Source organism: Plecotus auritus (genome assembly GCF_963455305.1).
Source record: "Plecotus auritus genome assembly, chromosome: 13".
Taxonomy (NCBI): Eukaryota; Metazoa; Chordata; class Mammalia; order Chiroptera; family Vespertilionidae; genus Plecotus; species Plecotus auritus.
This window is the reverse complement of record NC_137779.1, coordinates 11,295,372-11,307,750: the sequence shown is the minus strand read 5'-3', so window position 1 is coordinate 11,307,750 and position 12,379 is coordinate 11,295,372. Positions and strand designations below refer to the sequence as shown.

Here is a 12,379-nt window from a genome sequence, read left to right as displayed (position 1 = left end):
CTGGCCCAGGGTAGCTGGGAGGCTAAGGGGACTGGGGGACTCTGGAGGCAGGTGTATGGAGTGGCGGGGCCCGCCCTAAGGTGGGCCTTGCCATGCGCCTGTCACCCCGGCGGGGCTGAGGGGACTGGGTGCCACTATCTTGCGGTTGTGGGCACCGCCATCTTTGAAGGCAGGACAGTACATTAGCATATTCCATCCTTATTGGCTGTGGGTGTGCCATCTTTTGCGATGGCGTGAGGGTTAATTAGCACATTCCCTCTTTATTAGATAGGATATATATGTATGTGTACATATATATACACATATACATATATATGTATATATGTGTGTGTGTGTGTATACACACACACACACACACACACACACACACACACACTTGGTGGCCAGATTATTATGATCTCTGAACGCATAATAATCTGGCCACTCAGTGTATTTGTATCTAAAATGGGTACCAAAAGTATTCTAGACTTTTGCTGGAGATCCACCACCTATTTGCCCTGAGCTTTCTATCAGCCAGTGCAAAGGGGAAAACTGATCAGGTGCACGATTTATAGTATCTTTGATATCAAATAAATGAGGTTCTCAAGAGAAGTACACTGAGTGGCCAGATTATTATGCATTCAGAGATCATAATAATCTGGCCACTCAGTGTATATACACACACACACGTATATGTATGTATATATATGTATATATTATTGATTTCAGAGAGGAAGGGAGAGGGAAAGATAAAAATATCAATGATGACAGAGAATCACTGATTGGCTCCCTCCTGCACACCCCACACTGGGGATTAAGTCTGCAACTCAGACATGTGTCCTGACCAGGAATTGAACCGTGATCTCCTGATTCATATGTCGATGCTCAACCACTAAGCAATGCCGACTCAGCAAGTTTTCTTTTTCTGAAGCTATTTATCTGCTCATCAATAACAAGCTGATGAAAGACCAAACTTCAGCGAAAAGCGAAATCTCAGAATTTGCTCATGATGGAGGAACAAAAGTAAATGTGACTCCTAAGTTACCAAATGGAGGCTCTAGGCCAGGGGTGGGCAAACTTTTTGACTTGAGGGCCACAATGGGTTCTTAAACTGGACCGGAGGGCTGGAACAAAAGCATGGATGGAGTGTTTGTGTGAACTAATATAAATTCAAAGTAAAGGAGCAGAGGGGAGAGCAAGAGAACCGGATAGAACAGCCGGATCCAGCCCGCGGGCCGTAGTTTGCCCACGGCTGCTCTAGATGATAATGGCCCTATAAAATGATAGGGTTGGTGTACACTAGAGAACAACAATGACAAGTATATCCTTTTCACTACAAGAAAAATTGCTTCCAGTTGCTAAGTTTATTTAATTTCAGACCTACAGAGGGTGGGAAAAAAAGCTCCTGCTGCACTCACCGGGAGAGAGAGTCACATCTAAGCGAACGCTCTTCCACTGCAATAAACTGGAGCCATTGTAGTGCACAGCCCGGCCATTGCTGTGGAAAAACAAGGGGAGTCAAAGACAAGGCTAACCCGCCAACACGGAGGCGGGGAGGTAGGGAACAGGTGGAGGGGGTTCAGTGGCATGATAGTAATTAGTAGAGAAATCCTAGGAGCCATTCTCTTTCCCCAAACATGAACGTATTTCCAATCAGAATTTTATACATTTTGGGGGTTAGAGATTAAAGTGATATTACTTTAGTATTAAAGCACCCATCCCACTACTTTTTTTTTTTTTAAGTAACAGCAATAGTAGCCACTTACTTGTGGAAAAGACAAGTGCCCACTGGATTAGTCCAAGCCCCATCTCGTTTCTCTGCTTCTGTAGCAAAACCAAAGGAAACTATTGGTCCAGTGTCGTCATCAGTGTCTCCATAGGAAACAATTTCTATTTCCCAGTAAAAAGATGGGGCCTGAAGAAACACCAGAAGTGGGCAGACAATCAGAGAGCTGAACTTGCTTTTTCTCTCAAATTTGAAAGAAAGAGGCAAAAGCCAGTATATCATATGATTTCTCACCTGAACTGGCAGTGGTGAGGTGGCATAGATAAAGGTGCCCCGGGGCAGACCGCCCCCAGCGCTGGGGTCAGCCAGGAAGGTGACGGATGTAAGGTGCGATGAGAACATGCAGGCTCGAACAGGTGGGAACACTCTTGAGGCGCTCCAAGTTATCTCTTTGGGCTACATTGGGGAAAAACTCTCATTCAATAGAACTGCAAATACAAATCCTTTCACTCTCTCAAAGAAGAAAAATAATATTCATTAAATAACGTATCTTTTTTTAATCAAAGGAAACTTTTCTTTATTTAAGAAAAGGCAGTCAGTCTCCTTCCCTATGCCCAGTCCTGCTCTCTCAAAATAATCACTCTTAACTCTTTTAACTGCTAATTCTGATCTTACCTCTATATTTCTCCTTCTATGCTTATGACACTATATTTAATATCCTGTTAAGACATCATTTATCCTTTATTATGACAAAGAGGTTTCAATTCCCACGGACCTACTTCTCCTGACACACATGTACATACACAGGTCTTCACCCCTCATCCTCCCAGTGCAGTCATAGGACAAATTCTGGTTCAATCGGTAATCAGAATTTCTTTTTTTTTTTTAATTGAATCTTCATTGTTCAGATTATTACAGTTGTTCCTCTTTTTTACCCCCATAGCTCCCCTCCACCCGGTTCCCATCCCACCCCATGCCCTTACCCCCCGCACTGTCCTCATCCATAGGTGTATGATTTTTGTCCAGTCTCTTCCCGCACCCCCCCACTCACCTTTCCCCCCGAGAATTGTCAGTCCACTCCCTTTCTATGCCCCTGATTCTATTATATTCACCAGTTTATTCTGTTCATCAGATTTTTTATTCACTTGATTTTTAGATTCACTTGTTGATAGATATGTATTTGTTGTTCATAATTTTTATCTTTATCTTATTCTTCTTCTTAAAGAATACCTTTCAGCATTTCATATAATACTGGTTTGGTGGTGATGAACCCCTTTAGCTTTTTCTTATCTGTGAAGCTCTTTATCTGCCCTTCAATTCTGAATGATAGCTTTGCTGGGTACAGTAATCTTGGTTGTAGGTTCTTGCTATTCATCACTTTGATTATCTCTTGCCACTCCCATCTGGCCTGCATAGTTTCTGTTGAGAAATCAGCTGACAATCGTATGGGTGCTCCCTTGTAGGTAATTAACTGTTTTTCTCTTGCTGCTTTTAATATTCTTGCTTTGTCTTTTGCTCTTGGCATTTTAATTATGATGTGTCTTGGTGTGGTCCTCTCTGGATTCCTTTTGTTAGGGTTCTCTGCGCTTCTGGACTTGTAAGTCTATTTCTTTCACCAGGTGGGGGAAGTTTTCTGTCATTATTTCTTCAAATAGGTTTTCAGTATCTTGCTCTCTCTCTTCTTCTGGTACCCCCATAATTCGGATGTTGGTACACTTGAAGTTGTCCCAGAGGCTCCTTACACTATCTTCATATTTTTTTATTCTTTTTTCTTTTTGATTTTCCGGTTGGGTGTTTTTTGTTTCTTTGTATTTCAAATCTTTGACTTGATTCTTGTGATCCTCTAGTCTGCTATTGGATCTCTTTATAATATTCTTTATTTCAGTCAGTGTATGCTTAATTTCTAGTTGGTCCTTTTTCATATCCTTGAGGGTCTCACTAAATTTATCGGCCTTTTCTAGAAAATTCTTGAAAAACCTTATAACCATGTTTTTGAACTCTATATCCAGTCATTTGTTTTCCTCCATTTCTTTCATTTGTGACCTGTTTCTTTGTCTCCGCATTTTCGCTGCTTCCCTGAGTAGGTAGAGTAGCTTTGTGTGGTAGGTGTCCTATAGGGCCCAGTGGCTCAGCCTCCCCAGTTACCTGAGGTGGACACTCTTGGTGCACCCCTTTGTAGGCTGTGTGCACAGTCTTGTTGTAGTTAAGTCGTGATTGTTGTTGGTATGACTGGGGGGAATTGACCTCCAGGCCAATTGGCTGTGAGGATCAGCTGTGTCTAAGATGGGAGAACTTCTGTGCTGGAGACACCCTTATGAGGCAAGACTTGCTTCAGTGGGGCTTTGGTGCTCATTGAGTCTGCCCCCAAGTATGTCCCTTATGGATCTGAGGAGTTGTAATCTGGATGGTCCTACTCTGACCCCTGGGTACACTGGCTCTTGGATCTCCAAGGAGGTGCTAATTTAGCCTCTGTCTGAGGCCACCCAGCAGAAGCTACGGAGAGATCTGCAGATTCCTCTTCTTTGTTTGGGTTTGGAGGTGCCCAGATGAGGCCCAGCTGTGAAGCAATGCAAGCTGCTGTGGGGCCTTGGGCCTTCTTTTGGATGTTCTGGGTCTCTCTGACTCAGTTGCAGTTTGTTAGGTAAGTTTAGATTTCAAAGGAACAGGCCATTCATATGCAAAAGCCTCTGTGCACAACTTGGGTGGGGCGGAGTCTCAGGGCGGAACAAACAGCAATGGCTTCCTGTCAGCCCTGCCCTAAGAGGCCCTCGGGTCTCAATGTCCCTTGGTAATCGCTGCAAGCACCTCTGAGGGAAAGCCGCCCTCGAGTTCCGCCCCCTTCCAGACAGTCCAGTTTCTCCCTGTATGAGTCTGGGTCCCCAGTGTCTCTCCCCGAACCGGAGTTCAGAGCAGTCAGGAGTTTGTGTCTCCCTCTGGATTGAAAAAGACAGCTGCGTACTCAGTTGCCAGCCCTCTCTGCACGTGCACCTCCGTACCTCTGCACTTTACTTCCGCACCTCCTCTGAGTCTCAGTGTGCTTTTCTCTTCCCTTCTAGTTGTAGAATTTCCACTTAGCCAGCCTTCCTGTGGTTTTGGATGAAGTCCATTTTGTCTTTTAGTTGTAGTTTTGAAGTGGTTGTGCAAGGCAGCAAGTTCAGGTGTTTACCTATGCCGCCATCTTGGTTTCTCCAGTAATCAGAATTTCTATCACTTAGGTCTTAATATTCAGCTCAAATAAAAAAAGGAGTTCTATGGTTATACTCCCTTTCTTCTTGGTTAGATTAATTGCCTCATTTTTTCACTTTCATAGTTTTAATAAATCTAATCATAGAATTCCAAGCTTCTCTATCAGATGAAAGCATATTTTTTAAAACCCCTCCATTTCACTTTTATTCTAAAGAAAGAAATAAGATTCATGTGAAGATGAGCTTGAAGGACATGAAGATCACTATTAGAGCAAAAACTGGAAACAATGTGGATTTGCAACAAGAAGAGCTTGAGTAAGTAAACTGATGCACAAGTATATGCTGGACTATTCAGTTTTTATTAGCTGATGTGGAAAGGTACTCATCTATGGAAAGGGAAAAGCTAGACACAAAACTGAATGGACTGCAGAAGCCCTTTTTTGTTAAATACAAATTATAGGCAACGGGAGAAATTATAGGCAATAAGTAATTCAGGTGACATTACTTTTTATATTTTTTAAACTTTTGATTTTGAAATAATTTCACACTCACATTACTACTATAATTTTTATATACTCTTACTAAGATGCATTGATTTTTTTGAAATATAATTCAAATAACATATAATTTATCCTTTTAAAGTGTACAATTCAATGTTATTTTAGGATATTCACAGAGGTGTGCTACCATCGCTACAACTTAATTTTAGAAAATTTTTGTCCCCCCTTTGCCCATTTGTAGTCACTCCCCATCCAACCCTCCCCCCAGCCCCTGACAACCATCAGTCTGCTTTCTGTGTCTATGAATTTGCTTATTCTGGGCATTTCATATGGAATCATACAACATGTGGTCTTTTGTGACCGGCTACTTTTGCCTAGCATAATGTCAAGGTTTACCCATATTATAGCATGTATTACTGCAGCATTACTTTTTAAGGCTGCATAATATTCCACTATATGGATACATCACATTTTATGCATTCATTCATTAGTTAATGGACATTTAGGTTGTTTTCACCTTTTGGGCTATTATGAATAGTGCTGCTAGAAAGTCAAGATATAGTAATTGTTAATATTTTGCAACTTCTGCTTTTTTTTTTTAAAATATATTTTATTGATATTTTACAGAGAGGAAGGGAGAGGGACAGAGAGTTAGAAACATCGATGAGAGAGAAACATCGATCAGCTGCCTCCTGCACACCCCCTACTGGGGATGTGCCCGCAACCAAGGTACATGCCCTTGACCGGAATCGAACCTGGGACCCTTCAATCCACAGGCCGACGCTCTATCCACTGAGCCAAACCGGTTTCGGCGCAACTTCTGCTTTTTAATCTCTCTCTTATTCTCTCTCTACATAGTCTTATTTTTATGAGATTGGCTATAGATCTAACATTTTTGAAAAAGTGTTCTTTTTCTGTTGTTGATGACATGAAAATGTACAAGTTAATGAGCTCTGCTCCTCTACTGTCATTTCTCCATATTCAGAATGACAAAACAATATGCTTTCACATTCAAAGATGATAGCATGTCCCTGCAGAATATACGCCTCCAAATGGCTTTTAAACGCTCATTCTAAATTCTATTGAAGTGCTAGCTGGCATTTTTCAATGTCCAGTGCTGCAGTCAGGCAGGAGGTGTGGTGCTGCAGAGGGCTCACCTGTCTCCGGTCGGCCTGCAGTGGTGGCGGTGGGGGCCTAGCACAGTCCCGGTAGAGCATCCTCAGCCGTTCACACTGCACCTCCACAACTGCCAGTCGCTCTCCTGGAGGGAATACATTGAATAAGTGAAAACAAGTCTTACAACCCCCAAAACTGCTCCACCTTTTTTGGAGAAGGGTCAAAGCAAAATAATGCTTGCAGAGATGATTCAAATCCTAACAAAAGAGCAAATACCCTGAGACATCTTTGCCTAGTACACATAGCTTAGCAGCAGAGCAGTGTGGGATAATGAGGAATGACTGCGTAATGGGTACAAGGTTTTTTTGGGAGGGAGGATGGAAATGTTCTGGAATTAGACGGTGGTAATGGTGGCACACCTCTGTGAATATATTAAAACCCTCCGAACTGTACACTTTTAACTGATAAAATGTATGGTATGTGAATTATAACTCAATTTAAAAAAAAGATGTCTTAGGAGGAATAAAATGTAGTCCAATAAAAGTAAAACAGAATTGTTTAGGATAATAGCAAGAAAGATTCATTGACTTGTACCACAGCTACAGACACCAACACAATGGAAGATGGAATTCGATTTGGATTAGAAAGTGGAAGAAAAGTTGAGGCCAAGACACAAGAGTCAAAGTGGAGGCAGGAGTGAGGCCAGGCCACGAGGTGTGTGTGCACTGTCCTTTTCTACACCTGGAAGGCACAAGTCCAGATCTGTTTCCCACTAGACAAGTCAAAGAAGGAAACTATGTAGTTAAAGGATTCATGGAGTCCAGTACATAAATGTAAACTAATTAGTCATAAGAGCCTAGCTATTTTTGATAAGCACTTTGTGATAAGCTGCCAGGCCTGGGTCTCAGGAAGGACTGCCCACAAAGAAGCCTGTCAGCACAGGAGAGGCAGGTTGAGAAGGTGGGTCAGGGGATTCAGAGCACTGTTCCTTCAAGTGAGGCCTGAGGTCCACCCACAACTAACAATTGTGACTTTTGGTTAGAGCTTGGACAGCATTTTAACATGCTTCCAGGGTTCCTATGAACTTTCAAAGTTTGAGGAAAACCTTTGGCTCAGGAAATGTGTGTATTTAGGAAGAAGAAGCAGCTGAACCTGAGAGATTCTGGCTTCTGTAAGAGTACAAATTAGACCTGAGGACTTTTTTTCGTTTCTATAAGCCTTTTTTTTCAGTTTTAAAATTTGTTCCCTATGCTACTTCAACCAAGGGATCAAGTTAACTTCTCAGGAATATTGCTTCATGGGAAAAAGTTCTGTAGTGCTATCTTCCTAGATCAGATGGAATCAGATACTCTTTCCTTGCATCAAAGAAGCTATACAATTTTGATATGACTTAGTTAATATAATGGCAAATCTGCTGCTTAATTCATCCCAGATAAAGTAAAATAATAGAAGGAATTCATTTAAAATTTTTTGGGACCCAGGTAACAGACAGAGACTTGGCTGACAGCAGCTGCCTTATATCTAAATCCAGCCTAGCACCAGGAATGCTCAGGGCCTACTCAAGAATGCAAATAATCCTTTCCACTAATATTTACAGGGTAAACTAAGATTGTTGGTAGAGTATTAAATTTGACAGTAAAATAATAATCAAGTTGTCAGATTAAATTAAATAGGCTAATTCAAATAAGTGAATATTCAAGAAAATTTAATTGTACTGGACAAAAAGCTGTTCCTAAAGTGTTAACTAAAATTTCTATTGGTAGTTCATCTCATGGTAAAATTCCTGAACATGCAATGAAACTAAAGCAGTCATATTTTTGTGCAAAAAATTAAAATTTAAAGTTATCAAGACTGCATTATAAAATTTACAAAAGCCTCCATTAATCAAAAAAGAGGGGATAGTAGGGTAATATCATGTAAGGAAAAATATCCTATAAGTAAATTACATCTAGAAAATTTTTACTTTACAAAATTAATTTTCATTTGTAATGCTAACAGCAAGACGCCCATGAAAAACACACATGGTGTCTAAATAAGACAAAGGAAAATCGTTTGGGCAAAAATAAAAAGGATCCCAAATCAATTATATAGAAAAGATTCCTTTATTAACTTTTGATCGAGAATATGTTTGTATATTTTCAGAAAACAACTCCAAGACCATGTGGATTCCTGCAACAGAGAGGAATTGACAGGTCTGCTCCAACCACGAAGATAAGAGGAGAAACAGTCCAGAGATGGGAGACGCTGACGACGCCGTGCCACGCTAGCAGTCAGAAGCTGTACGACGCAGCAGGTTGCCCAGGACCAACCAGAGAGGGTTGGACCTGCATTGCCACCATGTGCCCACCATCCAGATATCATTGCTGACATGTACACATAAGGAACTGTTTGACATTGAAACGGGGACTCAGAACTGTTGGACATTGAAATTGGGACTCAAACATTTTTTGTTATTATATGTTTATTTCTAGTCTGCAGAGGCAAGATTTTTTAAAGGAAAGAAAAGGGGAAAAAATAGATACAGAAGCAAAGAAGCATTGAACAGACTGTTAAACTACAGCGGGAAGGCAGAGGAGGTTTTGGGGGGGGCCGTAAGAGATCAACTGAAGGACTTGTACGCATGCATATAAGCATAACCAATGGATAAAAGACACTGGGGGGCGGGCAGGTAAAGGCATGTACTGGGGGGAAGGGGAGGCTGCGGGGAGGTCAATGGGGAAAAAAAAAAAGAGACATATGTACTACTATTTGTAATACTTCAAACAATTAAAAAAATAAATTAATTAAAAAAAATAAATAAAATGTAAAAAAAAAAAGACATATTCCTACAGTATAAATGTACAGGAGGTTTTCTTTAAAAAATTTTGACTTTCTTCTGTACTGCTTCTGTTGTTGACAGTAACTCCAACTGCCTCTTGTTTGGTACTGAAGTTCATACAACAGACTATGAGCCAAAGTTAGTGATTTACTGTTTTGAAAGAATCTCCCAAAATACACTTGTTTGTAATATGTCTTGCAAAAAAAAAAAAATTTTTTTTTCATTTTAGAGACTCAATATATTACTGCCTGTAAATGTTATAACATTTTCATATATGAAATAAAAAAATATCAACACATTCTATGTAATCCTATATAATGAAGAGCTAATATGTTAATTAGACTGGATGGTGAATGACCTTCCAGAACAACCTTCCGGAACAACCAGTGGACAGGGGCCGTGGGGCTGCGAGGCAGCCGGGGCTGCGAGGGCTGAGCCCCCTGCACGAATTTCGTGCATCGGGCCTCTAGTTAAAAATCAAAATCAAAGAATTTTCTCTCTACCCATCACCTTGAATCCTCTTTATTAAACATCATTTCTTCTAAGCACAGTCTATGACTCCTTGTAGGATGTGAGAATCCCCTGTTGTGTTGCAAAGTAACCCAGATGCTAGGGATGGGAAGAGTTGTTTTTTATAGGTAAGTGACTAAGAAGTCAGCAACTTAATATTTTACGACATAGGGTGCTATTTTAGAATATAAATCGATAAGCTATTAGTCTTCTCTTTTGTAGTAATTAATCAGTACTTCTCATACGTTTCTTTCCAACCCTCTGTTACCACAGAGTTATTTTCCACTAGGAAAAAAGGGTTAGGTGGTTATTAGTAAAACCATTTGAGATCACTGCTCTAAATTATTATACTTTCTAGCCTGTGCATTAAGTACCAAAATTAATTTCACAGAATGAGACCTCTTTATTTCATAAAATATATAAAAGAGGATACTCAAAGAGCCCTATAGAAAAGCAAGCGATTAATTCAGCAAGTTATATGCTTGCTAAAATCATTTAAAAATGTCCTATATGCAACCTAAACGGAGAATGTTAAAAAAGAGAGGCAGGGAACTAAGGACCTAAATTTAGTATAACACAAAATTATGGGCAAAAATTAGTCACAAGTAATTTCACCCAAGAAGTCTAGCAAACTCCTTTCTTCTATTCTATTTCTCTATTCTCAGGGTCTCTCTGAGTTTTTTTAAAATATATTTTTATTGATTTCAGAGAGGAAGGGAGAGGGAGAGACAGAAACATCACTGAGGAGAGAGAATCACTGACTGGTTGCCTCCTGCACGCCCCCTACTGGGGATCAAGCCCGTAACCCAGGCATATGCCCTTGACCGGAATCGAACCTGAGACCCTTCAGTCCACAGGTCGATGCTCTATCCACTGAGCCAAACCAGCTAGGACTCTCTCTGAATTTTAACAACAGTCCCTGCCTCCACAGCACTATGCTTATTAGAGAAAGGAGATTTGAGAAGTAAAACAGATACAGAACGAAGACTAATTAAAAAGCAGAAACAAACCAGTCAAAGTCAAATGTGAAAAAAGACAAAAATTCAAGGACAGAAACAAGATTAGACAGTTACTGAAAAAGCAAATGAAATGAGGAAAAGTAAATGATATGAATAAAAATGGCTAAAAAAGCATAAACTAAAACTATAAAAAGAACTATTAAGGAAGTTAAAGATTAATTTCTTCCTTATAGTTCATGAGAATGCTAGCACTACAAAACTGAAGAATGAATGCCAATCTAATTGTGAACAATTTCATACAGGATCCAGTTATATCCTTGGGGACAAGCATAAACTTTCACTTAAAAACACCCAGGCCAACTACCAATTTACAGGAAATTTGAGGACAAAGGGACATATTAAATGACACCACAAGGATACAATCGGCAAAATCCAGACTGTGGGAAACCTTTCAACAAATAAATTGCAAAGGGGAAAAAGATACTAAGGGGAATCAATATTTTAAAAGAAATTTAAAAGACATAGCAATAAATTACAGTATATGAACTTTGCTTGAATCATGATTCAAATAAACATATGTAAAAACAAGTATGACTTTTTGAGAGAATTAAAAAGTTGAACACTGACTAGATATTTAATAATATTAAAAGAATTACTGTTAATTTTTTAGATGTGATCATGGTATCGTGGTTATTTTTTTAAGAGTCCTTATTATTTTAGAGATACATACTAAAATATTTATGGAAAAAATAATACCTAAGAATTTGCTTTAAAACAATCAGGAGGGTACAGCATAGATGAAACAGGGTTGGCTACAGGTGATAACTATTGAAACAAGGTGATGAGAACATGAGGGTTCATTATATTAACCTTCCTATTTTTGTACCTATTTAAACTTTTTCATAAACACACACACACACACACACACACACACACACACACACACACACAAAGATGGATGTTAGTGCAAACTCCTGATTTTGAATTCAAATGTAGCCAATCACAATAGTCATAAAGTATGTGCAGCCCAAAGAACCATTCATAAATAGTTCTAATAGGGAAATAAAGGCAATGAATTCATATGAATGGAGAAAAAAATCTACTTTGACATGGCCCTAAAGTTAAACTGAAAAATGCTGATTTCCTATTTGGTATACACTGAAAGCTTTTTATTTCCATTTCTAGATCTGGGATGAAAGTGAATTGTGATAAGTATTGTCTGTAGAATTCAACTGTTTGACGGCTGTGTGTATGAAAACTGTTTAATTTCCATTATCAAGTAATGTGCTGACAAGACTCAATAAGATAAATACTTTCCATAACAGGTACTCACCAGCACTGCATTCCTGGGCTACTAGGTTAAGAACTTCAACAGCTGCTGGGCACTGTTGTATGAATTCTTCACAAAATAAGCTGTCTTCTAAAAGCTGGGCCATGACCAGGCATGCTCTTAATGTTAAAAGATTTACAATATTTCAAAGTCATCAATGTTCATTCTCTAAAAAGTCAACTGTGAAAAACATTTCAATCAATTTTGTCCCCTAATTTACAAGGTTCAAACTCCCCCTTCCTCTTGCATTTTTTCT

General features: G+C 39.5%; 1 protein-coding gene across 5 annotated transcripts in view; it reads right to left on the bottom strand.

The window, feature by feature from the left end:
- HECTD4 (HECT domain E3 ubiquitin protein ligase 4) overlaps positions 1-12,379 on the bottom strand; it is a 166,922-nt gene that overhangs the window by 42,504 nt on the left and 112,039 nt on the right. For all 5 annotated transcript variants that reach the window (XM_080650565.1, XM_080650566.1, XM_080650568.1 and 2 more), the window contains exons 44-48: positions 12,127-12,242; positions 6,548-6,651; positions 2,000-2,161; positions 1,746-1,894; positions 1,398-1,477 (exon numbers count right to left, since the gene is read on the bottom strand). In XM_080650565.1, coding sequence (XP_080506691.1) covers positions 1,398-1,477; positions 1,746-1,894; positions 2,000-2,161; positions 6,548-6,651; positions 12,127-12,242 — 611 coding nt within the window. The remainder of the gene's footprint in view (positions 1-1,397; positions 1,478-1,745; positions 1,895-1,999; positions 2,162-6,547; positions 6,652-12,126; positions 12,243-12,379) is intronic.